Here is a 25,374-nt window from a genome sequence, read left to right as displayed (position 1 = left end):
ACGAGGCTTCCGGACTCCCGTCAGGCGCGGCTCCTTGGTGCTGCGCAGACCCACGCTCGCTGCGCTTTCCCTAAGTGCTGATGTGAGCGAAGCCAGAGCTGCCCTTAGCCGCAGGACGCCCTCCATCAGGATCCCTCGGTTCTGAAATGGTTGTACTTCACTTGGATGGCTCAGAGGCATCCCAGACTTAACAGGAACTTAGCACACCTTCTGATTTCCCCGCCAAACCTCCAGGCTTTCTAGTTTCAAGAATCGGCACCGGTCTGCCCCGTTGCTCTGTGCCAGGCCTGCCCACACAGGCCCCAGGAATTAGCTCCGCCCACCTCTCCAACCTCGTTACCCTCTCTCCATCTCCAGTACTGCCTCACCACCCTGCCTTTCCTGTTCCTCAGATCCACCAAGCTCGGTTTCCCCTTCAGCCCCAGTGTGCTCTGTCTACGATGCCCTCTGATCTCAAAGCCGGGCTCATTCGACCACTCCCACCTCGGCCCGCAGGGAAACGGACCTGGACCCCTAATCTAAAGCAGCTACCCGGTCCTGTGTGTAACACAATCTCAAGTTAACTATGTGCACGGGATTTGTTCCTGGCACAGAACAGAGGCCAACTAATACTGCCTGAATGGACAAGTGTACGGCGCTAGTGAACTGGGGCCAGAAGCCTGCGCTGGCATGGCTCCACTTGGGTTTAGCCCCACTGCAGGGGCGCAGGGGTGGCTCAGTCGGCTAAGCACCTGACTCCTGATTTTGGCTCAAGTCATATTCCCCAAGTTTGTGAGTTCAAGCCCTGGGTTGGGCTCTCTGCTGCACTAACAGTGCAGAGCCTGCTTAGGATTCTCTCTCTCCCCGCCTCTCTCTCTGCCCCTCCCCAGCCCAAACAAACACACATAATAAAATAAAATAAATAAAATAAAAGTACTTTAAATGGCATCCAAAGGCCCAGCTCCCACCACCAAACGTCTGTTGCTCATTACAGGCCTCTTAGGACAGCCAGTCAGATACAGGTCTACCCCACCCTGGCCGGGCAGGCAGGCACTATGGGGGGTGCTCAGTCAGGGAAAGTCAGGGTACATGGTGCTAAGTGGCACAACAGGTATGATGAGAGTGCTGGGGACTTGCTTCCTGGGACCAGGTGACAGGTGAGGTGGTTTTCTAAGTGTGCTCTTCACGAACAACAGTGGAATAAAATGGCCAGGCCTGCCGGGAGGTACAAAGTCCCGTGTCTGCAAACAAATGCAGAGTTTCTGAGGGCCTGCCTTTTCAAAGCGCTGCTATATTCTGATTTCTTCCAGAGGGAACTCTACCTCGAAACAAGCAAAGAGAACCAACTGGCAACTACCCGACTGCCTAATGAACTATCGTGCCACCAACTCGGCTTCTTCCACAACGGCAGCAAATACAACTCACAAGCCCACAGAGGTCTGCACCTGACACCCGGCTCAACCGAGCTCTACGCTTCACAGACACAGGTTTCCCAAGTCTGGGGCCACCCGGCGCCTCCCGGAGCCGGTGACCTCGAGGATGCCCGCGAGTTAAACGCGCCAAGACGTTCTCCTAGGAGCTCCCCGCGCCGCGCAGGGCAACACGTAAGCAGTGAAATGCCCCCAAAGCTGAGGGCACTGCTCCCAGCCCGACCTTTGTTCTTTCGGGCGGAGACGCGCCACTGTGTCGACCCTGGTCCCACGCATCCTCTTCTGTGGCAGTTCGCGGCCCCACCCTCACGAGGCACACGACCTGACAGCAGCCTGCTGCCCCCCATACTCAGACTAAGTGTCCGCTCGCCAGCACAGCTGCCCACCGCACCCCACCGCACCCGCTGCCTGGGACAGGGCCATCCAGGGCCGAGTTCCCCGTCAGCTTCACCTCCACCCAGTACGCTGCACGACAGGCACACACCTCCACTAGAAGGACACGCGAGGACCCCTTGCAGGCCGGACACCAGCTCACAGTACTCCCTGCCTTTGAAACCACCTCAATTCCCAGGCTTCGAGGACTCGTTTTGCGTCCACCAAGGAAGCTACCCGATCTCCCGCGAAGTTAACTTTACCCCAACCGTCCTCGGTCACGGTCCTCTCTATAGAGGAGAGAAGTCTGTCTAAGTGTTCGCCGAAGGCCTCCCTTAGGTGGCACTCCTGAAGAAAAGGTTTCTAAACGTCCCCATTTTCCAGGTAACTTACTGGGGAAATGATGCACAGAAAAATGACAAACTTGAGGAGAAACATTAAAATTAATAGGGGACAACTTCAATGTCACTAAACCCAAGAAATAAAGTTTAAAGGAAAAAGTTAAAAGTTTCAATGTACCCAATGGTGTTTGCCTCACAGTAAAACGTGGGTTCTCATGTATCTGGAGGGCGCGATCCTGTCTGGTTAAACCACAAGATAATGCCTAGCAAGACCCTGAAAATAGTCACACTTTTTGACTTAGCAGCTTAACATCCGGAGTTTTTCCCTCACATAAAACTCCACGAATGGAAATGTTTACCGCCACGTAATACTAAATAAACTGAAGTCTCAATGTCTAACGGTACAGGAATATTTGGCTAAATTTCCTTATACACATATTAAAACAAAATACCCTAAGTTACTCTGCAAGCTAAAATTACAAAATTCAGTGGAAGCCACATGGCTTTGTGTCACAGTTAGCAGCAGAGCCTCTCTGGGCCTGGGTCCTGGGCTTGGTCTCGTCCATGTCGGAGGGGCTGGGAGGTTTAGATGTGGTGACTCACGCATGGCGCTTGGAGAGCGCTCATCCATGTTAACAATGGTTCCTGCGCTATTATTCTATCCAGTAAAACAAACACATGGACAAAATCTAGAAAAGAGCCAAATCTATTGGGCTGTCAGGACTGTGGCTTTCTTTTACCTACTGCTCTCTTAGTTTTACGATATGAGTAATGTTACTATTTACTCTTACGTAGAGAACATGTAACTCCGTCATAAAAGGTAGTTTGCCCTTTGATAACTCTGGAGTTAAAGCGTTTCCAGCCTGCGGACAGGCCTAGCGCTCCCTCTAGACCCCGGTGTCTCCTCTAGATCCCGTGGCCAGTCTGCTAGGCCGGCTCCTTAGTCCTTCCTCGGTCTCCTGTTGCTTCCTTGCTTCCTGTGAGTGGAACGGTCTCAGACCCTCCAAAAATAAGTGTCGTGCGTAGTGACAATCTGAACCTCAGAGGAGCGCGTCTGACCTCAAAGTAAAGTGCATGCACTCTGCCTACCCGAGTTCAGCACACACAGGCCCTCGGCTACACCTTGGAACTCTGAGAAAATGGGGTGTTACACTGTGCACAGCAGAGTTTTTTCCAGGCCCCCAAAAGTAATGTTTCCTATCAGCTTTCTCTCACTATAACTAAATGCAATTTGGTATCCCACTGTGTTGTGAATAAGGTTAATGTCTTGAAAAATTCTTAGAAAGCCAAAAATAGCAAATTACCTCTTCTGTGCCCCATCCGGCCCCCAATCATATTGTAGGCAATAATTATAATGATAGCTTAATGTCTTTGATGGCTTTTCAGAATTCTCTATGAAGGATTTTTTGTTTTTGTTTTTAAATGACACAGATGTCACGATTTCCGATTTCTTCCTGCTTTCCTGCAACGCAGATTAAGTTTACTGGTTTTACACCTATCCAGAAAGCTAAATAAAACCCAGTGAGTCCTTATGAGAAAGTACTGTCCTGGAGACACGGACTCACGGGGCACGGTCAACCCGAGCGCGCTGATTCGGCTGAGCTTTCATACCTAGTACTTCCTCCTGCCAAGGGCACATGAGCTGCCAAACGAAGGTCTCCTTCTCTTCCTCAGTCTCCTCTTTGCTGCCACTGGGGTCCTGCCTGGCCCACCCTTCTGCTGACCCACCTGCTGGAACGGGAAGCCTCAGCTTCGCTCCTCGCTTTCCTTCCCCTGCCACTCCTAACCGGTCTCTGGACGCCATCAACCCTAGATTCTAAAACGAGCCTCGTATCTGTCCGCTCCTGCCGATCCCTTCTCTGCCACTTGGTCAGCCCTTATCATCTCCATGCAGGTTACGGTCACAGCCCGTCATCCGGTGGGCCTGTGGCTTCATCTCCCCCTGCATCTCTCTTGGGTCGCCTTTCCAAGACCCAAACCTGATCGTGTGATACCACACACTCAGAAACTGCTAGTGGCTTCGCACTGCTCGTCAATTACAGGCTCAATCCCCAGACTACAACCGGGCCCTCTGCGGGCTTCGCATACTGTGCGTGTCCACTACGGGGTGCGGGGTGATGGTTCTGACCATTCTGTGAACTCTTACTTATTCTGCGTCTCCCACAGAGTGCTGAGCCATCAAAAATGTTTATTTAAAAAGTAACTTTATTACTGGGTAGACTCTTTACTTTGGCCTTAGGTAACCACTATCAAAAAATTACCAACTCACAAGAAATAACATTAATGCTTTTACTTAATGTACAAGGCAGATTTTATTCCCTTCCTTCGGTCTCCTCTCCTTTGAAGAATCTAATTCCCGAAAAGTCCACGTGGGCTGCTGCCATATCAGAAGACGCTAAATTAATACTGCACCTTAAATACCACACCCTGCCCTCCCCAAACCTGAGTTTCCCGTAAGAGTAAAAACGAAAAGAAAATGGTTTTCGTCTGCAGGGCCGCCTCCCTTCCTAGGAGGAAGCACTAACGGTCCTGGAGGCCTTCAGGTCCCACAAAACGGGCCTTGGCCTGGGGCAAGGTGTGGGGACCCCCCGGGGTAAAGGAAGCCGTATGTCCTGGAAAACCCAAGCTCTCGTGCAGAACTGTGTGGCTCAACGGGTGAACCACATAACCTTCCCGACAGAGTCCAGGAGCCCTGCGGCCAGGTGCCGTCCCCCACCGCCAGCGCGCAACTTGGGGCCCAGGCCCCCCGCGCCGCGAGGGGAGCGAGGGGCCCTCACAGCGGTTGAACTTCAGATCAGCGCCTGCGCTCTGGAGGGACTCAGACATCTGCTGACGCGAAGCGAACGCCTACTCTCGCCTGCTGGCTCATCACGTTAGCCCTGAACACGGCGGCAGCACCTAGTGAGTGCAGCACCTCGGGGACGACTCCCTGGCCTGGTGCAGAGTCACCTGTCCGTGTTCCGGTTTACGGTCCTTCACCGTTAGCATTCCGTCTAGTCCTCAGAGGTTTTATTTTCTAGTCACGGGTAAAGCTCCTCTCACCAGCCCCCCACCGCTAAAAGAAGTAGATTTTAGGAAAGTTCTTTCAACTTGTCACAATTTATTCTGTAACACAATATAATCAATAAAATTCAATATTGCAAATTTCATGGCACTCCTTAGAATTTAGAAAAACCGAATCCTGAGAGAAAATTAACTTTTCTCTGGAGGTTCAGTGTCAAGGTCATCATAAGTCATGTTAAGAAAAACAGGTGATGAGGTAATCATACAACTGTTATCTACTGAAAGTCACAGGAACAGAGGGATGAGTGAACCCGGTGCCTGAATGGGTGACACATATAGGCGGGGACAGAAGGGGCAGTTGTGGCAACAACGATGAAGTGACAGCCAGAGAGAGGGGACTGCAGAGAAGGGAGTGAAGGAAGCCGGGGACGGGGGTGGGGATGGGGACAGGGGAGGGACAATCACTGTGGGGCATGTGTGCACAGCGAGTCACAGGCAGAGCCCAGAGCCTGGTGGGCGAGTCGCCGCAGGGCCGGGCGCAGCCCACCACTCACTCTGGGAGCACACACGGAAATTCGGGAAGCAGAGGACAATGCCTTTATTTCACACGTGACCTGAGAGGCTAACTGGCCTGTTTTCGATGTTTTAACACGCAGTTACGCTTTCGTAATGTAGCAGACATATTAATATTTTCACACTTGCCAAATTATGGTTTTTTGTGTCACAATTTAAAGTAAATTAAGGAGTACATTAGCCTGTTAGAGATGCTGGAAGGATCTATTTAAACTTGTATTGAAAAATAAACTTTAGGGACACCTGGCTGGCTCAGTCCGAAGAGCATTCAGCTCTTGAGGTTGTGAGTTTGAGCTGCACGCTGGGTGTAGAGATTACTTAGATAAAACTTAAAAAAAATTTTTAATGGAATCTTTAACACACTGATAAAAAACAAAATCAACCCAAACTAGTTAACATACACTGTGGGGTAAAAATTTTGTAAATTCCCATGAAGGCTGCTGCGAATCCGTCTGGAAGGGGAGCGCTCAGCCCTGGGGCTGGGGGAGGGGCGCTCCCCCCAGCGCAGGGCATCCCTGTCTGCTGCCACAGCCCTTCGCGTCCTAAAGGCATCAAACGTGGTTCTTGCATACCGAGTTATGTGCATGTCTGTTTTGAGGAAACTGCCTCTGTCACACCATGGCGTCGGATCAGAGGCCACCGTGGGTTCACACATACGGTGAGACCAAGGTGAACAAGCGAAGGTCAGAGTCGGACAGAACGAGCGGACTCTGCAGAAGCTGACGAGTAAGTCCCACCTCAGAAAAGGAAGGAGAGCGAAGGCCATTGCTTGAGCAGAAATGTTCTAGTTTTTAGCAATTCTCACAGCGTGACACTTACAGGGAGGGAACCGCTGTCTCTCGAGGACTTCATATGATTTTGTTATAATATCATGCTTGTCAAACACCTGATAAATACACAGGCCAAAATGGATCTCTAATGAAATATATGTGGCCTTATCTCAACATGACAGGATTGAGAGCACGCTTGTTAGGCGCACTGAAATTGAATGCATCTGCTAAAACCTAAGATAAAACTAGACTCAAAGTGGCCTTGACAAATTGAAAGAGCATCTATCAAATTAAATAAGAGAAGGCAAGTTAGTGTAATTTTAATTTGTTCTCAAGTATGTAAGGAAAAATAGAATAAAAACTGGGCAAACAGAAAAAGAGCCTACAGTCATAGTGGAACGCTGGTCAGCTCAAAAAAGCCAAAGAAGCATAATTTTTTAAACCATTTTTAAAATTAACACATCTATCTGGGTGTGTTTCACTAAAGTCAAATCATCCTTTATTCTGAGGGTAATGGAATGGTACCGTCTCCCTTCCTATCTCATTGGGTGGCTGTGGGAATAAAACAGATCTGCAAGCGTACAGAGAAATTCAATATACAAAGCTAGCATTCTATTCTAAAATGGATGGTAAATAAACAGAATGGAATTGAGGGAAGAGAAAGTTCAGTAATTCTCAATGGGTGATGGCACTCTGAGTACAATGTTAGAAAATAACACGGGGGGAAGGGTCTGAGAGGGAAAGGCAAGTCCCTTGTGTGACTGAATTAGTGTTCCAATGTAAAATATACATCAACTTCACAGGGCACTTGGGTGGCTCAATTAGTTACTAAGCATCTGACTTTAGCTCAGGTCATGATCTCCGTGGATTGGAGCCCCACGTTGGGCTCTGTGCTGACAGTTGGGAGCCTAGAGCCTGCTTCAGATTCTGTGTCTGCCTCTCTCTCTGCCCCTCCCCTGCTCATGCTCTGTCTCTCTCCCTCCCTCAAAAATAAACATTAAAAACTGTGTTTAATTTAAAAAAACATATAAACATCATATGAATTACATTTTTTACTATAGTTTATAGTTTTGATTTCCTTTTTATCAGACACTGATAAATTCTGGAGACAATGCAATGATAAAATATACAGCTTTGGGGAGAAATGTAGGGGGAAAAGAAAATAATGTCCAAGAACACTATGATCCTGGCTGATACAATCCTTCTTCATAATGATTAAAAGTCATCAGTGTATTTGTCAAGTGTGGTAAACTTTAAATACATATGAATACAAAAACTCTTATGTTATTCAACATTGTAGGCTGAGCATACATTTCCACATCTTTCTCCTCCCAGAAAGATAAAGGGATAAACTTCTACGACAAATTAACAAGGACACGAAGAACGGGAGAGGAAACAAACCCACCAGAGATGTCCCAATTTCCAGATGCTGGAAATGAACAAAGAGGGTGCGACCCAGTGGTCTGAAAGGCACCGAGAGGAAAGAGTGCAGCGGAGGGCCACTAGAAGACCAGCCACCATGCGGCACACAGCCTGCAAAACGGGCGTCTCAAAAGTGGGGCCGGCAACCAGGTCACCAGCTCAAAATTTTGAGAGGAGTTAGGTCCCTAACCCAACCCAATTCAAGCAGTCAACGGTCCCCCTCCCAGAAGGATGTTCGGAGAAGCTTCCTGAGAATATCAGAAATGAAGATAAATAAATAAAAAAAGTTAGACGGAACAGATGAAGAGAGCATGGAGAAATTAGAACAAAAAGGCAGAGAGAGAGAGAGAGAGAGAGAGAGCGAGAGCGCGCACGCCCAGGAGAGAAAAGGCAAAGCCAGAGGACCACTTCAGGAGGTACGATGCCTAACTGACAGGATTCCAGAAAGAACAGAGACAAGAGAAGGAAGGAAATTATCCAAGAAACAACACACGACCAATTTCCTCAACTGGAAGACAGGCGGGTACAGATGGCAAAGCGGGGGCACAGTGAGGGAAGACACCCGCCCCGAGGGCAGCTGAGAGGATCCTCAAACGGTCCAGAGGAGGAAGGCAGCACACACGCTGAGGACTGGAATCATGACAGCCTCCGTCCCCTCAACTGCGGCCTAGAAGCCTGAGGACTGGTCAGGATGCAGGACTCAAAGACAGCGAGAGAAAATTATTCCAAATCTACAATTCAATACCCAGCCAAACCTCAACCAAGCGTGAGGACGGGATAAAAGACTTGTTCTCGTCCGGGACAAGACCTCAGAGTATTCACCTCCCACCACCCTTCTCCGCGAACTCCTGAGGGATGATGATGCCCCGTGCGAGCCAAGGGCGCAGGCTGAGAAAGGCGATGACGCGGGGTTGAAGAAACAGCGTTCACTGGAGGAAAGAAGTGAGTGATAATGATGACAAACGCCCCAGGACAACAGTTACCCAACAGTCCTACAGAGTAAACATCCTGATGGTCAGGTCTGCATCAGAGAGATGTGGTCCAAAAAAAGCCATAAAAACATGAATTGATAATTCTAGAGAAATGGAGAGTTTTAGAAGAAAGGAAATATAACCGTGGTATACTCCGCAAGCATTACAGAGTCAGATGTTGCAAACCGGGGGAGAGGACCGATAAAGAACACAGAGAGCGGTGAAAGCTCATTGCTTAGAAGCAGGAAACCGGCAGAGGAGCAGGCAGGCAGGTGGGAGGAGGGCTGGGGCAGCGACGCTCGCTCGGGTCTGCGGTGCTGCACTAATGGGACTTTGTAACCCAGGGACACATCTTACTGATAAAAACAGAAGTTAACTCCCTCATTTTCTGTCCATCATTTGGGCCTCGGGGCTTTACTCTGGAGGAAGTGCCACGTGACACAGAATAAAAGGGCTGAAACAAGCAAAGGTGAAAGAAGCTGCACAGACAGAAGGGCCAGGAAGAGCGAGCTGGGGAGGGACTTGGTACTCACCATCTCTCTGGCTATTTCCAGCGCCTCCTGCAGGCCATAGAGCCTGCCGCACACCAGGTAGATTCCATTGGCCCAGAGAATACAACCCTCATGGACCCAAAATTCATTGCTGTCAAGAGGTAGTTCAGGGATTTGTAACTCCAGCTCGGGGCCACCTTCGGAAGTGGTGGGCACGGAGGGCTTTGAGTCCAAAACAGTCTTTTCGCTGCTGCCCTCGGTGGTTGCTTTCTTACAAGGGAGCCCCCTGGACAGGGGCCGAGGGCCTCCGCCACAGTCTTCCGAGCGGTGTCGCCGCTTAAACCTGGGGTGGGCGGCCAGGCTCCTCTGCTCCTTCTGCTGCTGCTGCTCTTCCTCCTCCTCAGTGTCCGTCTTGGAGCCGTTGGACGCACTTTTGTGCCGTACCTTAACTTTGCTCTGCATTTCCGTGGCCCTCTTGGGGGGCGGATTCTTCGGGAGAGTGGCTGCATAATCTTGGGGATAAAAGGGTCCAAAGAGGTCGCCCATGTTCCGGTAACTGGCCCACTTGCCACACAGACAGCAAACCAGGTGCCCCATAACAGAAGACTCTGTCACGACAGGGCCCTGCAGCATGAAGGACGAAGCTGGGAGCACCTTGCTTTCAGTGCTGCTGGGTGGCGGGGTCAGAGACCTCTGACCCTTCCGACCCCTCACCAATTTGGTCTGTTCTTCCTCTTCAGCATTGATGATTGTACAAACGGCTCCAAGTTCACACTTATTTACTACATGGATGTAAGGGAAAAAAGACTTGTTCTTGGCATCGGTTTTATCCAGTGGCTGGGTGGCATACTTCAGTTTGATCTCAGGTTCTTGGGGCTCCACGATGGGCACCGCCTGTTTGGTTTTCCGCTTCCGTGGCTGCGCCCCAGGCTTCCTCCTCTCCCGCCTTTGCCTCTGCTTTTTTGGCTTTGGCTCTCCATCTGCAGAAGCTTCTGGTATCTGAGGGGGCTGAGGGGGTGGAGGCGGTGGCTGCTGTTTCTTCTGCTTGTTCACACTACCGATGGGTCTCCCCTTCTTCTTTCCGGATGGGAAGTACCCCTTCGGGGGGAAACCCTCTTGTTTGGGGGAAATCGTCACTGTATCACTCTCTTTCTCTTCAGCCTTGGGGTTTGCCTCAGGGGCGGACGCGCCCGCGGGAGGTACATTCTTAGAGTCAGAAAAGATTAAAGGTGCAGGCCCACCAAGGGACCCGTCTGGTCTCCCCTGGTTACTCCCAGGCTTCTGTGAGGTTGTGGACGTCATGGAGCCAGGGGGCTCCTTTCCAGTGGTGACCGCATCTGCGTGTGTCTCAGTCTTCACTTTGTCATCCCCACTGCCACGCCACTCCTCCGAAGACCTAGCCAGGGGCTTTTCTACGTTCAACTCCTGGCTTGTTGGACAGATGAGGTCAGATGCCAGCTCACCTTTTCTCTTCTCCATCTCGGCATCCTGAGCAGCCACACTCCCCCCTTCGGGAGGGCCACTCTTCAAAGACAGTATGTCATCGAGAGTGACCGTGTCTCCTCCGGCCTCCGCGCTGTTGGAGGATGCACTCCTCCTGATATTTGGGGACGTGATCTTCTGAACGATAGCCTCCAACTTCAACCCCCGTCCCTTCCGTGGGGGCAGGATTTTGGTCTTAGCAGGGCTCGTGAGGGTAACAGCAGGGCAGTTCCTACTATCTGGACTTGGAAGGTCCTTGGAGGATTCTCTCTTAGGGACAGATTTGACATCCTGACTGTGAGAAAGATGCGCATAGGAATTGAATGCTCGATCCGCGCCTTCTTTTGGGGGGTGAAGGAGGCGCCCTTTATCTTCGGTGTTACTGTTCTTCACATCTTGTGACTGCCTCTTGCTGGGAATGGGAGAGATGAAGGAACGCACCCGCCTCCGCATGATTAAGGGGTTTTGAGAAGAATGATCCTCTTGGCCTGGAAGCCTGAGCATCACATTCCCGGGCTTGGAGGACTGTGCGGTCTCGGCGAGCCCGTGTCCGTCGGCCTCATGGGGCGGTCCATACCTTTTCTGATTGGACATTCCCGGAGGACCGCTGCTTTTGGCTGGGGAAGTTTGCCGGGAAAGATCCCAACAAGATTCCTGTTGTAACTTCTGGGAGCCATGCTTCAATTCAATGCCTTTGTTAGACAGCCCATCACTAGACATGAGGCAGCGCCCACCTTCCTGACCACTGGGGTCGTGGTAAGTCCCCATCGGGGGGCCATACATCATACCATCTTTGTCATTTTTCAGGGGGCTCCGCACTCTGTCAAGAAACTGCTGCTGCCGTGGGCTCTTCCGTGGGCCCTCCTGCCTGTGCTGTGCTGCAGAGATTACTCCCTGAGCGGAGCTGCTGCTCCAGTCTTTGTAGTCCTCTTGTTGCTGTTGGTACATCTGCCTCTTATAATGGAGCTGAGAATTCAGACCCGCATTGGGGTCCCCATAAGCATGAGCCCGCGTGTTTGTGTGGTAAGCGGTGGCGAGGCTTTCTGAGTTGGGAGAGAAGGGAGCGTGTAAACTCCGGTTGGCCCTCTCTGAGAAGGTCATGTGTGGGTTCATGTGATGAGGGTCTCCCCCTGGGCCTCTGCTCCTCCCAGGAGACATCTTCAGTTTTTCTGAGAAGTCATGATACTGCGAAGGGGACCGACCCCTCATGCCCTCCCGGCCACCCACTCTGCCAGGGACCCGCCGCATCGGCGTGGGTCTGCTGTCCTGTGGGCCGTAGTCGGAGATGGAATCGTGGGCTGCTCCAGGGCTGGCATTGCCGCGGTAAGACTCATGCTTGATGCTAGCAGGATGGCAGTGGTCCCCGGACTTCTTGTTGTTGAAACTAGCTTGAGATTTGGATTGTTCAAAGTCTTCTTCTTTTATCTGCCCGCTCTGGGATTTCAGCTTTGTTTCCATGGATACCAACCCACCTGGAAGAATGACCGACTGACTTAGACTTGGATTGAGCCGTTCACTCCTCGAAAGTCTGGTGTCAGCACCCATGTGTCCCAGTGAGTGAGCCCCCGGGTCCCTGACAATCTGTCTTAGTGGAGAAATATCACAGATCACTGACCTTCTTTCGGAGAGGGAACCCCCGGGCTCATGAGCCGATGACTGAGGCTCTATTTCAAACTTTCTGGGAATCGGATAGTCGGCCAAATTGATCTGTTTCATCTCAGGAGCCGTGCCGCTTGACTTCCTTTCCCAGGGGCCCCAGTGCGGATTTTCTAATAGGGACCCAATGCTTTTGTTCAGAAGGCCCCTGCTAGCTAATTCATTGGTTTGACTGACTAAGACATTGGGCCTCGTGGCTCCTTCCAGGCCACCAGCCATGCCCTGATGCTCCTGAGTGCTCCTAGAATATCTCCTGTCAGGGTGGTGGTGGTAGCCCTGAAGCACTTCCTGCAGGAGGCTAGGGAACTTCTCATTCCTCCCCTTGCGCTCCCCGTGGCCAGTGAAATCCCCCTTATCTTGCCCGGTAGGATACTGCGGAAAGCTACTGACGTTTCTTGGCATGGCCGACCCGAAACTATCTTTGTAACTGTAGCGCAGGCTTCCAGGAGACTTGCTGGGCTCACTTCTGCCTATAAAAGCAGGGCCCACCGCCGAGTGCCCGCTCTGGCCATTTCCCTCTCCATTGTGGTTGGAGTTATTCTCTCCATTCTTGTTTCCTTTGCTCCCTCCCCCAGAGGGCTCTGGCTGTGGAACCGACGGGTGACTGGTCTCCTTTGCCCCGCCAGCGCTGGGTGGCCTTTGAGTGACTGCAGGATCATCCTCTTGGGAACTTTTATCTTGCCCACCAGGCTTCTCTACCCGACTTGTCATGGCTTCCCGGGAGACAATCACCCCAACTGTCTTCTCATTGACTTTTGGGTTGCCCTCGGATGACAATGGTGCGTCCTTAGTGCCCGGTGAGGCAGCCTCTTCTCCAGCTGCGGGACTGGCATTGAGTCTGGGGGCTTCGTTCTGAGTGCCTTGTGCTGGGGAGGAGCCAGCCTTCTCGGAGGCTCCGCCCTTGTAGGTGGTGTCGGAGCTGGTGCTCTGGCCACTTAACTGCCTCACGCGCTCGCCCTGATCCTCAGAGCTGCTGGAGCAGCCTCCGTCTAGCGACTCTGCCATGGGCGACTTCAGCTGTTCCTCAGGCTGTGAGGAGCCTTCGGAGTTTGTGCAGCTGTCTGCTTTCTTAGAAGACGAGGAGGGCCTCTTGGAGGTCTTCTTCTGAGGCGTCAGGGCATCGGAAAGTAGCATGTGCTGAACAGTGTTAGGAAGATTGGCCACTTGAGTACTCAGAGCGCTCAAGCTACTCAGCCCGGGATCTGTCAGTCGCTTTTCTGGCACTCCTTCTAGTCCGAACCCTTTGAAGCCTGCAGCATGAGAATTGGGGCTGGGCATCATGGAGGGGGTCGGGCTGAGCTGGGGCATTAACTGTAAAATCCTGTTTCTGGACCCCATGGGCACGCTGCCTTGGCCACACTGGAGGTTCTCCCCGCTCTGCATCAGAGGCGATGGCGTGGAGCTACAGCTCGGGGACTGAACCACGGAGGCCGCGGGGGAGGGGTTCGAGATGGGGCTAAAGTTCTGGTGGAACTGCATGGGGGACCTCACGGGAACCTCGGGCTGGCTGTACTGGCCCACCTGGCCCTGCAGGGGCAGCTTGGTGGCAGCGTTGGTGTACTGCATCACATGCTGAGGGGGGTGCTGCTGCGCCTGCTGCGCCTGCTGCTGCGGCTGCTGCTGCGCCTGCTGCGTCCCTTGTGGAATCTTCGCCTGTTCAAAATTCTTCATAGATTGAGGCTGATAGCTGTAATTTGATTGTGTTCCGTAAGCCTGTGCGTTAGAGCCCACGCTGTGGCCTTCATACTGGGATCCAGCGTTCACGCTGTAACTGCCGTCGTAGCTCTGTCCAGACTGGCTGAAACGCTGCGGCGAAGGGAAGGAAGAGGAGGAGGAGGCGGCGGCTGACGACTGGTAGTGCTGGCCGAACTGCCCCACTCGCAGCTGGTAGCCGGCGGCAGAGGACGGCAGCGTTGAGGGCCGCTGCATCGGCTGCAGATGGGACGAACCGGATGCCGCCTGGCCGGTGGCTTGCGGCAGAGGCTGATGGGACTGGTAAAGCTGTTGCCTCAACTGCTGTACCTGCTGCTGCTGCTGCTGCTGGCTGGAGGCCTGCTGCTGGTACTGAGCGCTCCCCGGGGAGAAGGGCCCCGTGTAATCCTGCTGATAATGAGACACACCACCAAGGGCAGAGTGCTGTGCTTGAAACTGGCCCACGTGACCCTCGCTCCCATACTGATTGCCAAAGCTGCTCCCCTGGGGGGGTCCGTAGCTCTGCACAGGCCCCGAAGGCCTTCGCTGAGGTGGCTGCGGGGTTCCTGTTGTCACGGGGTCTTTGCTGCCTGCCATGTAGTAAAAGTCTCCAGCCTCCTTCCTGAAACCCTGGTAGCCCTGGTGGCCAGAGGTTTCGCTAGCCATTGCTGCTGCAGCCGCCGTTCCCCGTCGCCCACCGCTGCCGCCGCCGCCGCCACTGCTGCCGCCACCTGCACCCCCAAAATTCTGGAACATCTGGGCCTGACGAGGGCTGAACTCTTCTATCCGGGATGAGCTGTGTACCTCCTGAGGGTAGCTCTGCTGGTCTCCGTGGTAACTGCTTTGCTCCCGGAAGGACTGCATAGTGTTCAGCAGCACGGCGGCAGGCCAACAGCCCTCCTGGAAATGGAAGAGACAGAAAAATATCAGAGATGCGTCTCCTCTGTGCTGAGAAAATCAAGTCTACATGATGGAGGGGAAACAACCATGCAGACGCCCAGATGAAGGGCACTGGTTTGAATTTCATCTCTTTTGATTTCTTATCCTATCCATTTCTGAAAATGCAAATAAGTGGGGAAATGGCCTCAAGAGTGAGGCACAAGTCTGTGGTAGAACGAAAAGAAACACTCCGGGTAAGTACAAATTTAATACAGAACAAAAACTCTTCAGAATTAAATAAATCAGCCCTCAACATTCAACTGGGCTAAAATTGGGGCTGTGCTATTACTAAAAATTAAAAGAAAAAAACCCAGCAATTGTAAGTCTTTGGTGGGGGAGGGTGAGAAAAAACACTTTTATTGGTTTGCTTTCATTATTATTTGGTTGACGGCTGAACTGAGTCTCAAGTAACAACGAGGCAGTCACTCCACTGGCTGTCCCACCCTCCCCAACTTTGAGAAACAGAACTCAGTCTCATGTCCAGTTACCGACTGGGGACCCCAGGACACTCAACTCTGATCACTGTATGGATCTCCGACCGCTGCAGTCATCCTCACAAACTCAGGGCCTAACCTCTCTCTCGACAAGCAATTGTGTGCAAGGCACTCCTGCCTCCAACCATCTAGCTTTAACCGCCAGGGACAAAGAACTAGGCAGCATGTGCCAAAGCAACAGTGACTTTTCTTCCAGATTCTTTTTGGAGGTCTACAAGAGGTTCCAGCACCTCTAACACCCACATAGTTTCTTATTTGCCAATCTAGTATTCAGAGTTATACCTGGCCATTACTGTGAAACAGGGAATTGAAACAGTCAAGATAGTGCAAGATGTAGAGGAAAATAAAAATTCATCAACTAGGACCTAGACTCTTCCCAAAGTCATCTGATTGGGTCAACAGTTTGCATTATCTTTGCTGATGTAATTAGCATGAAATGTACTACTCTTCTTAGACAATCAAGAGACAGTCTTATTCTTTTTGCCATTCGCCTGGGCCAGCCCCCTTCTCAGGGTCAGCTGAGTGAGACAAGGCCAAACAGCTTCAAAACTCTTTAAAATCAATTACTTAAAAAAGAATAGGGAGCCACCTGGGTGGCTTAGTCAGTTAAGCATCTGACTCCAGCTCAGGTCATGATCTCTGGTTCTGGAGTTCGAGCCCCTTGACTGGCTCTGTGCGGACAGCTCAGAGCCTATAGCCTGCTTCAGATTCAGTGTCTCCCTCTTTCTGCCCCTCCCATGCTTGCATTCTCTTTCAGAAATAAACTTTTTTTTTTAATTAAAAAGAATTGTGAAACACCTTTAGGTTAGGGTAAGTGAGGGCAAAGTTTTCTTACAATGGCTTATTAAGTTAGTTTTTTCTTAGTTCTTGCTCGCAGAGCTGACAATAACTTGCTAGCTGGTAAGGCAGCAATCCTTTTAAAAGGTAAGTTGGAATCTGTATCTCCATGCCCTACAGGCGCTCGCTCGCCATCTCATGCAAATGAAGCTGCTCTGGGGACCCCATCTCCACCCCATTAACTCTCTGACCTCCCCCCTCCCCCAACTGTCTGCTATGGTCCTATGGTATCCTGCTCTGGGGACCATCAGAGGCACCTCCATAGAAGAATTTTGCTCTCGCTGGCAATGCGCTTCCCCTGTAGCCGCATGGCTTGCCCCTCTTACTTCCTTCCAGTCCCTGGGCAAATGTCAACTGCCCGCTAAGGCCTTCCCTGGCCATCCTATTAAGAGCAGCTAACTCCACAGCGGAGGCCGGGCTTTCCCGCTCTCCCCAGCACTTATTCCCAGCAGACACAGATAAGCTCAAGTACTGGTCATCTCTCCCCCCACTAGAATGTAAACTCCCTAAAAAGCAGACACTTTGTGGCTTGCTGTAATCTTCATGTCATTAAAGAGCACGCGGCAGGCATTCTGTGAACCAGTAAATGGTAGAAGATCTAGGCTTTAGAGAACTAGGCTAGAACGTACCTACTCAGAGGTGGCAGTGCGGCAGGGAGATGAGAGAAAGTGGCAGGATGAGAAAACAGAACATGATCGATCTAAAAGCAGAGCTGGAAGGTGCCAGACACCGTGCAATCCTGTAAAGTCCTCCAGGCTGAGGCCCAAAGGGAAAAACCCAACCTGAATCCACAAGAGAGCCGTGAGGTGGCTTTGGAGAGTAAACGTGGGTCAAAGCTGAAGATGGCCAGTAACTCCAAACTCAGAAAGCTGGCCCACTTCTTCCCGAAATATCTTAAGTCTAAAATAACTAGACAAGAATCTACTACTTTGATATTAAGTTTGATTATATAATCACACGACCCAGAGTCATCTTTAAACATTCAAGTACAAATAATCTCAGAATCTAAAGGAAACCGCTTCTCATCATCTTCAAAATGCCTCTGCAACAGACTGCTCTTTTCTGTGTTCCTGTGAATCTGCTGCTGGGCAACAGACAATAGCTTACTGTAGTGCCCGGGACTCGACCAGCCCCTCACACGCACCGCCACTAACCCTCACAGCACGGACACCCTCGTTTTACAGAGGAGGACACCAGAGCACAGAGCTCACAAGGCTCCTGAGCAGCAGGCCCCCTCAGGCTACGTCCCAAATATTACACTGTCTAGAGGATCCGCGATGCAGCCTGTGACAGGTGCCACCTGTCCCGTCACACATTCCAGTGTGTCCCTTCTCTGCCTCCCTCTACAAGGACCTCCCCCATTATTTCCGGCACTGCCAAAGACATTCTGTCCACACAGGTATTCGTCTTGTTTGTGACTGTGCCTCTACCCTGGCTCTCAATGCCAGGGGTCTCCTCTACACGACCGAAGGTGGCCAAGAAAAAAAAACTAAATCTGGTAGGTTAATGGAAAGTTCTCCCAAGAGACACTCTCTTCACAAACAAATAATTTTTACATGTTGTTTAATTAATCCTTCTGTAAATAATATCAGGCTTCTGAAACTCTATGTGTATAAACAATGTCACTTGCTCCAAAGTTTTTCTTAGGAGGAGCTTGTAAGAGCTGAAGACCAGCCTAACACCCGTCAGTCCTTGCCACAGGCCAGCTGAGAAAACCCTGTCTCCAGAGGTAAAGAGATTTGGGTACAATTCCTCAGAGGTCCTTCTTTCTCAGCCTTTCCCTGGAGCTTCCCCTCCTGTGGGATGCCCTTCTCCTCCCTATTGTTGTAGTTCTGGTTTATGAACCTGATGGGGGAAAAAAAAATCCCAGCCAAATACCTCCTGCAGGGTACCCATCAAGGTAAACATTCTTAATATACACAAAGTATCCGGTCCACGAGAAAGTGAATGCAAGTTCATCTGTTTTAGGAGCTCCAAGTGAAGCAACAGGAAAACCAAGTATACCAGCAATTAAAAACGTCAACCAGAGGGGCGCCTGGGTGGCTCAGTCAGTTAAACGGCTGACTCTTGATTTCAGCTCAGGTCATGATCCCACGGGTTTGTGAGTTCAAGCCCCACATCAGGCTCTGAACTGACAGTGTAGAACCCGCTTGGGATTCTGTCTCCCTCTCTCTTTGCTCCTCCCCCACTGGTTCTTTCTCTCTCCCTCAAAATAAATAGACCTAAAAAAATGTCAGCCAGAGTATTTGTAATTTTAATATTAGCATTATAAAATAAGCTACTAATAGAGATCATTCCAGTACCATCCTATCATAAAAAAAGCAAATACAGTTTTGAACATCATTTTTAATACTGACAAATGCCTGAATTTCCTCGCTCGAATGAATACAGATGTGGTTAAAGAAAATCTGACACTCCAAAGGAAGCCAGTCACCCATGAGGAATTTGTAGACAGGAGGTGTTTGCCAATGAACCTCTCTCCCCAACTCTCTCTTTCCCTGACTTCCCCTTTTCTGATTTTCTCCTATTTCCCAGCTTTCTGAGTGGTTTCAGCAGGCCATGGAGGGCACTAGTGAGGTCCCAAACTCAGTGCCCTCATGTTCACAGCCTAGAGCCCGCATGCCAATCTCACCACGAGCACCGCTTCTGCCCATGGCCCACCCTCCAGCCCGTTGCAGGGCCCACGAATTGTCACCTCACAGAAAAGGGCGTGGCTTGCTGTGTCCTCATTCCCCCCCACGAATGTCACCTCACTCCCCAATCCACCCTTCCCCACAGAAGTCTCCAAACTGCCTCAACACTGCCTCCTCGGAGGCCTCTCCAGGCACCTGCTTCCTTTTTCAGTTCTGGTTTAACCACTTTGTTTCTGCCCCTTCTCCTCCCTTGCCTTGAAAAACTGCTTCAGGGGCACCTAGGTGGCTCAGTAGGTTAAGTGTCTGACTTCAGCTCAGGTCATGATCTCGCAGTCTGTGAGTTTGAGCTCCGTGTTGGGTTCTGTGCTGACAGCTTGGAGCCTGGAGCCTGCTTCTGATTCTGTGTCTCCCTCTCTCTGTCTGCCCCTCTCCCTACTCGTGCTCTGTCTCTCAAAAATAATTAAATGATTAAAAAAAAAAAAAGGGAAGGGAAGGGAGGGGAGGGGAGGGGAGGAGAGGAAAGGAAAGAGAAAAGAAAAGAAAAACGGCTTCAGGTCTCAGGATAGAATCACCGCCTATGCTTCTAGTTACAGCCCCTGCCTGGTGGACTACTGTGTTTGCCCAGTAGCCTCCCTCCTCACCCATCTCCCTCCTACTCTAGGCCCCGAGAAGGAGGCTGAGTGGGGACCCAAAGAGGCTCCAGTGCCCCTGTGGCTTCTGGCCCAGTCCAGCTGGGACGAGGCAGGAAGGGAGTGAGAAGGGGGGATGTGTCCTCCGGGCTCCCACCCTGCAGTCACTGGGGCTGGCTGAGATGGCCCGCCGATGGCCGAGCTCCATCTGGGCATCCGAAACAGGCTCTTTCTCCAGACTCAGGAACTGCTTCCTCTTCTTGCCTTTCAGGCCTGGGAGAGTAACACTACCTGCTATTGCTGGTCCAGAGACTCTATGTCTCCACTGGTGTCCCCAGACCCTGCCCACTCTCTGTGAACAGTCTCAATTCTGCACTGTGGTCAATTCAGCGTCATGATGACCCTCCTTCTAAGTCCTCCTCTGTGGATCAGAGGCTGGGAGCTACTTTCCATAGCCCCTTGTCCAGCATGGTCACAAAGAGAAGCACAAGAGAGAAGTGGAAGACACAAGGAAAGCAGAGACTGCTACCCACAGGCAGCGGTGGCAGCAGACACGGGTGCACAGCGGTTTCCCTGTGAGCTCATGAGAGGCGCTCCCTGCGCTACCGCGGCCCTAGACGGGCAGGAGCAACTCTCCGACCTCAACCCCAGTTCTTCTGGCGGTAGGGTGAGTCCTTAATTCCTCTATCAAAACTCCAGGGGCGCCTGGGTGGCTCAGGTGGTTAAGCATCTAACTTTGGCCCGGGTCACCATCTCACTGTTTGTGAATTCAAGCCCTGTGTCAGGCTCTGTGCTGACAGCTCAGAGTCTGGAGCCTGCTTCGGATTCTGTGTCTCCCTCTCCCTCTGCTCCTCCTTCACTCACACTCTGTCTCTTTAAAAAATAATAAAAATTAAACACACACACACACACACACACACACACACACACACACAGTCTTCATACCTGGAACAGAAAGCTTCTCTTCTCCTGAATGATACAATTAAATGCTCCTCAAATTACCCAGTTTGAGTGTGCCATCTGTTTCCTACAGGACCCTGACTAATATAGTTCTGCTCCTATTCCTAGGATTTCAGAGTAGAATATTATCACTTGGGGAGTGAGAGACTTCTATTTCATGCAATATGGCATACCAGAGGAACTAAGAAATCTCCTCTCAACAAAACACCTAGAAATGTCAGAGAAAATGCACAGCCAAGCTGCAAATACGAAATGTCCAGGGTTCAAAATTGGACGAAATACCAAAAACAGAGTGGCAAGCAGGTGCCAGGTTCTGACTGCCAGGGACGGGGTGGTTACCAACCACCTGGCGGTGGTTCTGATGACCATGTGGGGGTAGGAGACAAAGCCTCCAGTGGGGGGGGGGGTGGCGGGGGAACCGTCACTTCTGCGTGTAAAGCCTCTGGGCAGCGTCACTGGTGGCTAGAATAATTTCTATAAAAATGATGAAATAGATTTATTCTTAGGCCATCACTAACTCACATTTTCAATGACAAAAATGTTCTTTCCACAAGGGACCCAACTTCCCATCCTCCAGGAAGACCACAACCAGCTCTCAGCTATCCTAAGTAAGAAGCTTTAGAATAACTGCAAACTCATCTCCTCCGTTAACCCTTTGTGTTTAAGATGTCACCTGACCCCGCCACTTCTCCGTTTCCCGTATCTGTCCTTTCCTTCCCAGCCTCACTGCTGCTTTCACCTTTCTTGACAGAGAATAACACTTCCAGAAGTTCTCTATGCCAGGACCTGGGACAGCTTTTCTTCACCAACACCTTGACAGTGTTCCCCTCCCCACATGCCCTGAAGCCCCCTGACGTCTTCCCAACTGGATTTCTGCTCTCCACCCGCTCAGTCCCCTCTAGGTCATCGCCTGCTCTTCACTAGGAAGCCTTCTCTAAAGCACCCATACGTCCAAAATCTCCTTCCTACTTTGTCAGTCACATGACACTCAGAACCTCAAGAGCTCCTGAAACGTGATCTTCTCTACAACTCTTTCTTAAAACAGAGAATTTGCTGGCTTTTCTGTTTAGTAACAACAAACACAATGGAGTACGTTTAACCTTTATCCTTTATCCACTTTAACCACTATCTAAGGTATGTGCTATTGATGTAACAATAACTACCATTTATTCTATGTATCATACACTGTATGGCTTTATATAGATTTCAATTTATCAATGAGGAAACAAAAACCAAATATGTAACTCACCAAAAGTTACTCTTCTAGGATAAATTGGGGCTGATATTCTAAAACTCACTTCCAAAGCTCATGTTCTGTCACTGCACCACAAGTCTGGCAAGGAACACCCAAATCCAGGTTTTTAAAAATCCTGATGAACACCTGTGTCGGATTTATGATACCTGACGCTACCGCCTATTTACTGCACGTCTAGTTCCAGCCCTGCAACGTGCCAGGCGCTTTACATAAATGTTAATGTGATTCGTCCTCACCGCGGTCTAAGAAGTATTAGTGCTCCTTTTTGTAAACTGAGGCTCAGAAAAGTTAAAGAAGCAAAATACTCATAGTAAACAGCGGTGAGATACGGAATGGTCACTCCCCAAACCCCACCGTCCCTCTGGCAGAAGCCTGCCTTGAACCAGCAGCAAAACACTCACAAACCAGGAAGCATTTTAAAAGGTTTGTTTATTTTTGTTGAGAGAGAGAGAGAAAGCACATGACACAAGCTGAAAAGGGGCGGGGGGGTGGGGGGAGAGAATCCCAAGCAGGCTCCTCACTGTCAACACAGAGCCTGACATGGGGCTCGAACCCACAAACCGTGAGATCATGACCTGAGCCAAAATCAAGAGTCAGATGCTTAACCAGCTGAGCCACCCCAGGCGCCCCTGCGAAGCATTTTAAAAAGAAATCTTGAAATTTGCTAGAACTGAGTTCACTGCTTGTACCTGGATATATCCATGCTATTTATTTACATATGTGCAAATGTGGGATCTTCCTAAGCAGATCAATCAGGCACAAAGACTTGTCCAGTGACTTGATATTTCAAATTCTATGTCTTATTTGCAGAGGTGCAGAGTCTAGATTTTTCCAGTGACTGATAGACCTCAGTACAGTTAGGCTTTTAGAATAAGATGAGGTGTTGACAGTGTTTGCTGACTGGCTCCCTGAGAAGCCCAGAAAGCAGCTTAAGAAACCAATTCAGTCAGAATGTGCATGTCTGTCATCTAGAGGAAAAGAAACCCACCAGCATGTCTAAAACATTTGCTGAGGGTCAAAACCTGTATTAATATAGTCATGTAAGCTATAAAAAAATATCCATCTTCAACCATAATCAAATTAATGCTGATAAAAACCAGGGGCATATATTTATAGCTATTAATTCCCATCACCCACCCCGCCCAAAACTGAGAGATGATATCCCATCTGGTTAGGTTAGGGTGAGCCTGGTACAAGCAATGAACAAAAGCAGCATAAGTACCACAACTCTTTAAAAAAAGCAATTTGGAATTTAAAATATTAATATTTTTGACCTAATAATTCTTACTAGATTTTTATCCTAGGGAAATCTCAAAACAATCAAACAAAAAAACTAAAGTACCAACATATTCACTCTAGTGCTATCTATAAGAAGAGAAGAGGCAGGGGAGAGTGAAGAGGAAAACCTCGCTCTGGGCGCCCAGCCTGCACTCACTGAGGTGGGCTGAGCTGGCCTACCAGTAAGAACCTAATTCTTTACCAACTGGAAATTAGTATGCAAATTATGGTAAATCCACTTGACAAAATACTGCTACATACATACTAACTAAAAATAATCGCAAAGATGCCAGCACCATGGGAAATGCGAGTTATGTGTCCGTTCTGATGAGGAGCAGCAGAATACAGGCATGTGCCTCAGAGATACTGAGGGTTTGGTTCCAATAAAACAAGTCAAATGAGTGTTTTACCCAGTGCATTTTATAAAAGTTATGTTTAGGAGTGCTTGGGTGGCTTAGTTGGGTAAGCAACCAACTCTTGATTTTGGCTCAGATAAAGATCTCATGGTTTGTGAGATCAAGCCCCATGTAGGGCTATGCACTAAGAACACAGAGCCTGCTTGGGATTCTTTCTACCTCCTCCTCTTGCACATTCTCTCACTCAAAATAAATGTAAAAAAAAGTTGTGTTTATACCATAGTTTATTAAATATGCAAATGCATTATGTCTAAAAAAAAAAAAAAAAACCAGTGTGCATACCTTAATTTAAAAATGCCCTATTGTGGGGGGGGGGGTGCCTGCGTGGCTCAGTTGGCTAAGTGTCCAACTTCAGCTCAGGTCATGATCTCACAGTCTGTGGGTCTGAGCCCCACATCGGGCTCTGTGCTGACAGCTCAGAGACTGGAGCTGCTTCAGATTTTATGGTTCCCTCTTTCTCTCTGCGCCTCCCCCACTTGTATTTTCTCTCTCTCTCTCTCTCAAAAATAAATAAACATTAAAAAAAATACATTGTTAAAAAATGCTAACCATCCTCTGAACTTTCAGCAGGTCATAATCTTTTTTAAGTTTATTTTGAGAGAGACAGAGACAAAAAAAGTGGGAGAGGAGCAGTGAGAGAGGGTGACAGAGGATCCAAGGCAGGCTACATGCTGAGAGCAGACAGCCAACACAGGGCTCAAACTCACAAACCACAAGATCATGACCTGAGCCAAAGGCAGATGCCTAACTCACTGAGCCACACAGGCATCCCTCAAAGAGTCATAATCTTGATCACAGATCACCATAACAAACATAATAATGATAATGATAATAATAATAATAATAATAATAATAATAATAATAATGAAAACATATGAAATATTTCAGGACTGCCAAAATACAACACAGAAATACACTGTGAAGCAAACGCTTTTGGGAAAATGGCACTGATTAACTTGCTTGATGCAGGATAGCCACAAACCTTCAATTTGTAAAAAAAAACAAACAACTCCCACCCTCCAAAAAACTACACAGTGTCTGCAAAGCACAGTAAAATGAAGTGCAACAAAACAAGGTATACCTGTAAATTCATATCTCTGCTACGGCTACAGTGGTCTAGAAATTAGATGTTCATCTGGTCCACAGCCAAAGAGAATAGTATGACAAAATTAAAACCTTGTGACTGTTGATGGTGGCATAACTATGGTTTGCATTTTCTTCCTTTTAATTTCTGTTTACATTAACACATGTGTAGAAAATAATCACTTTAAAATTTAATTAACCTCAGTGAAAAAAATGCACTCCTCACACTATCTCAAAAATATCTTTGCTCGATCTGCTTCTACTGACAGCAAAGCACTTCCCTGCCCGTGGGGAAGGAGGGAAGGAGCAGAAGACCCCACAAGTCCAGAGCAGGCTGGACAGAGAGGCACTTGCCAGGCAGGATCTCTGCTCCAGGACGCCTGGCACCAGCACCTCGGACACTGGGGAGCCCACGCGGTGTACATGCGAAAATAACCAGCTCTGAGCTATTTTTCTTTTCAGAACCAGGCCTAAAAACAGCTGATTTCCACTCCACAGTGGGCAGGCCTATTTTTAGACATAATCTCAAACAGCCACGAGGTTGTAGCACCCTATCAACTGCATGCTTCTAGAACTGCACAGAAATCCCATAAATTTGTTCCTGGTTCAGCCAAAAGAGGCTAGGTCCCATCCCCACTTGATGGCTACCTGTCATATTCACAGGGGCA

At 49.7% G+C, this 25,374-nt stretch overlaps 1 protein-coding gene across 3 annotated transcripts in view; it reads right to left on the bottom strand.

The window, feature by feature from the left end:
- The window catches only part of TCF20 (transcription factor 20), a 96,359-nt gene that overhangs the window by 35,656 nt on the left and 35,329 nt on the right, over positions 1-25,374 (bottom strand). For all 3 annotated transcript variants that reach the window (XR_003914799.1, XM_029955747.1, XM_029955748.1), the window contains one exon: positions 9,395-15,082. Coding sequence is in view for 2 of the 3 variants with exons in the window: in XM_029955747.1 (XP_029811607.1) it covers positions 9,395-15,046 (5,652 nt within the window). In the remaining variant the exon portion in view is untranslated. Of the gene's footprint in view, positions 1-9,394; positions 15,083-25,374 lie in introns of those variants that run through there.

This window comes from Suricata suricatta, chromosome 10 (genome assembly GCF_006229205.1).
Source record: "Suricata suricatta isolate VVHF042 chromosome 10, meerkat_22Aug2017_6uvM2_HiC, whole genome shotgun sequence".
Taxonomy (NCBI): domain Eukaryota; kingdom Metazoa; phylum Chordata; class Mammalia; order Carnivora; family Herpestidae; genus Suricata; species Suricata suricatta.
This window is presented reverse-complemented; position numbering and strand designations above follow the sequence as displayed.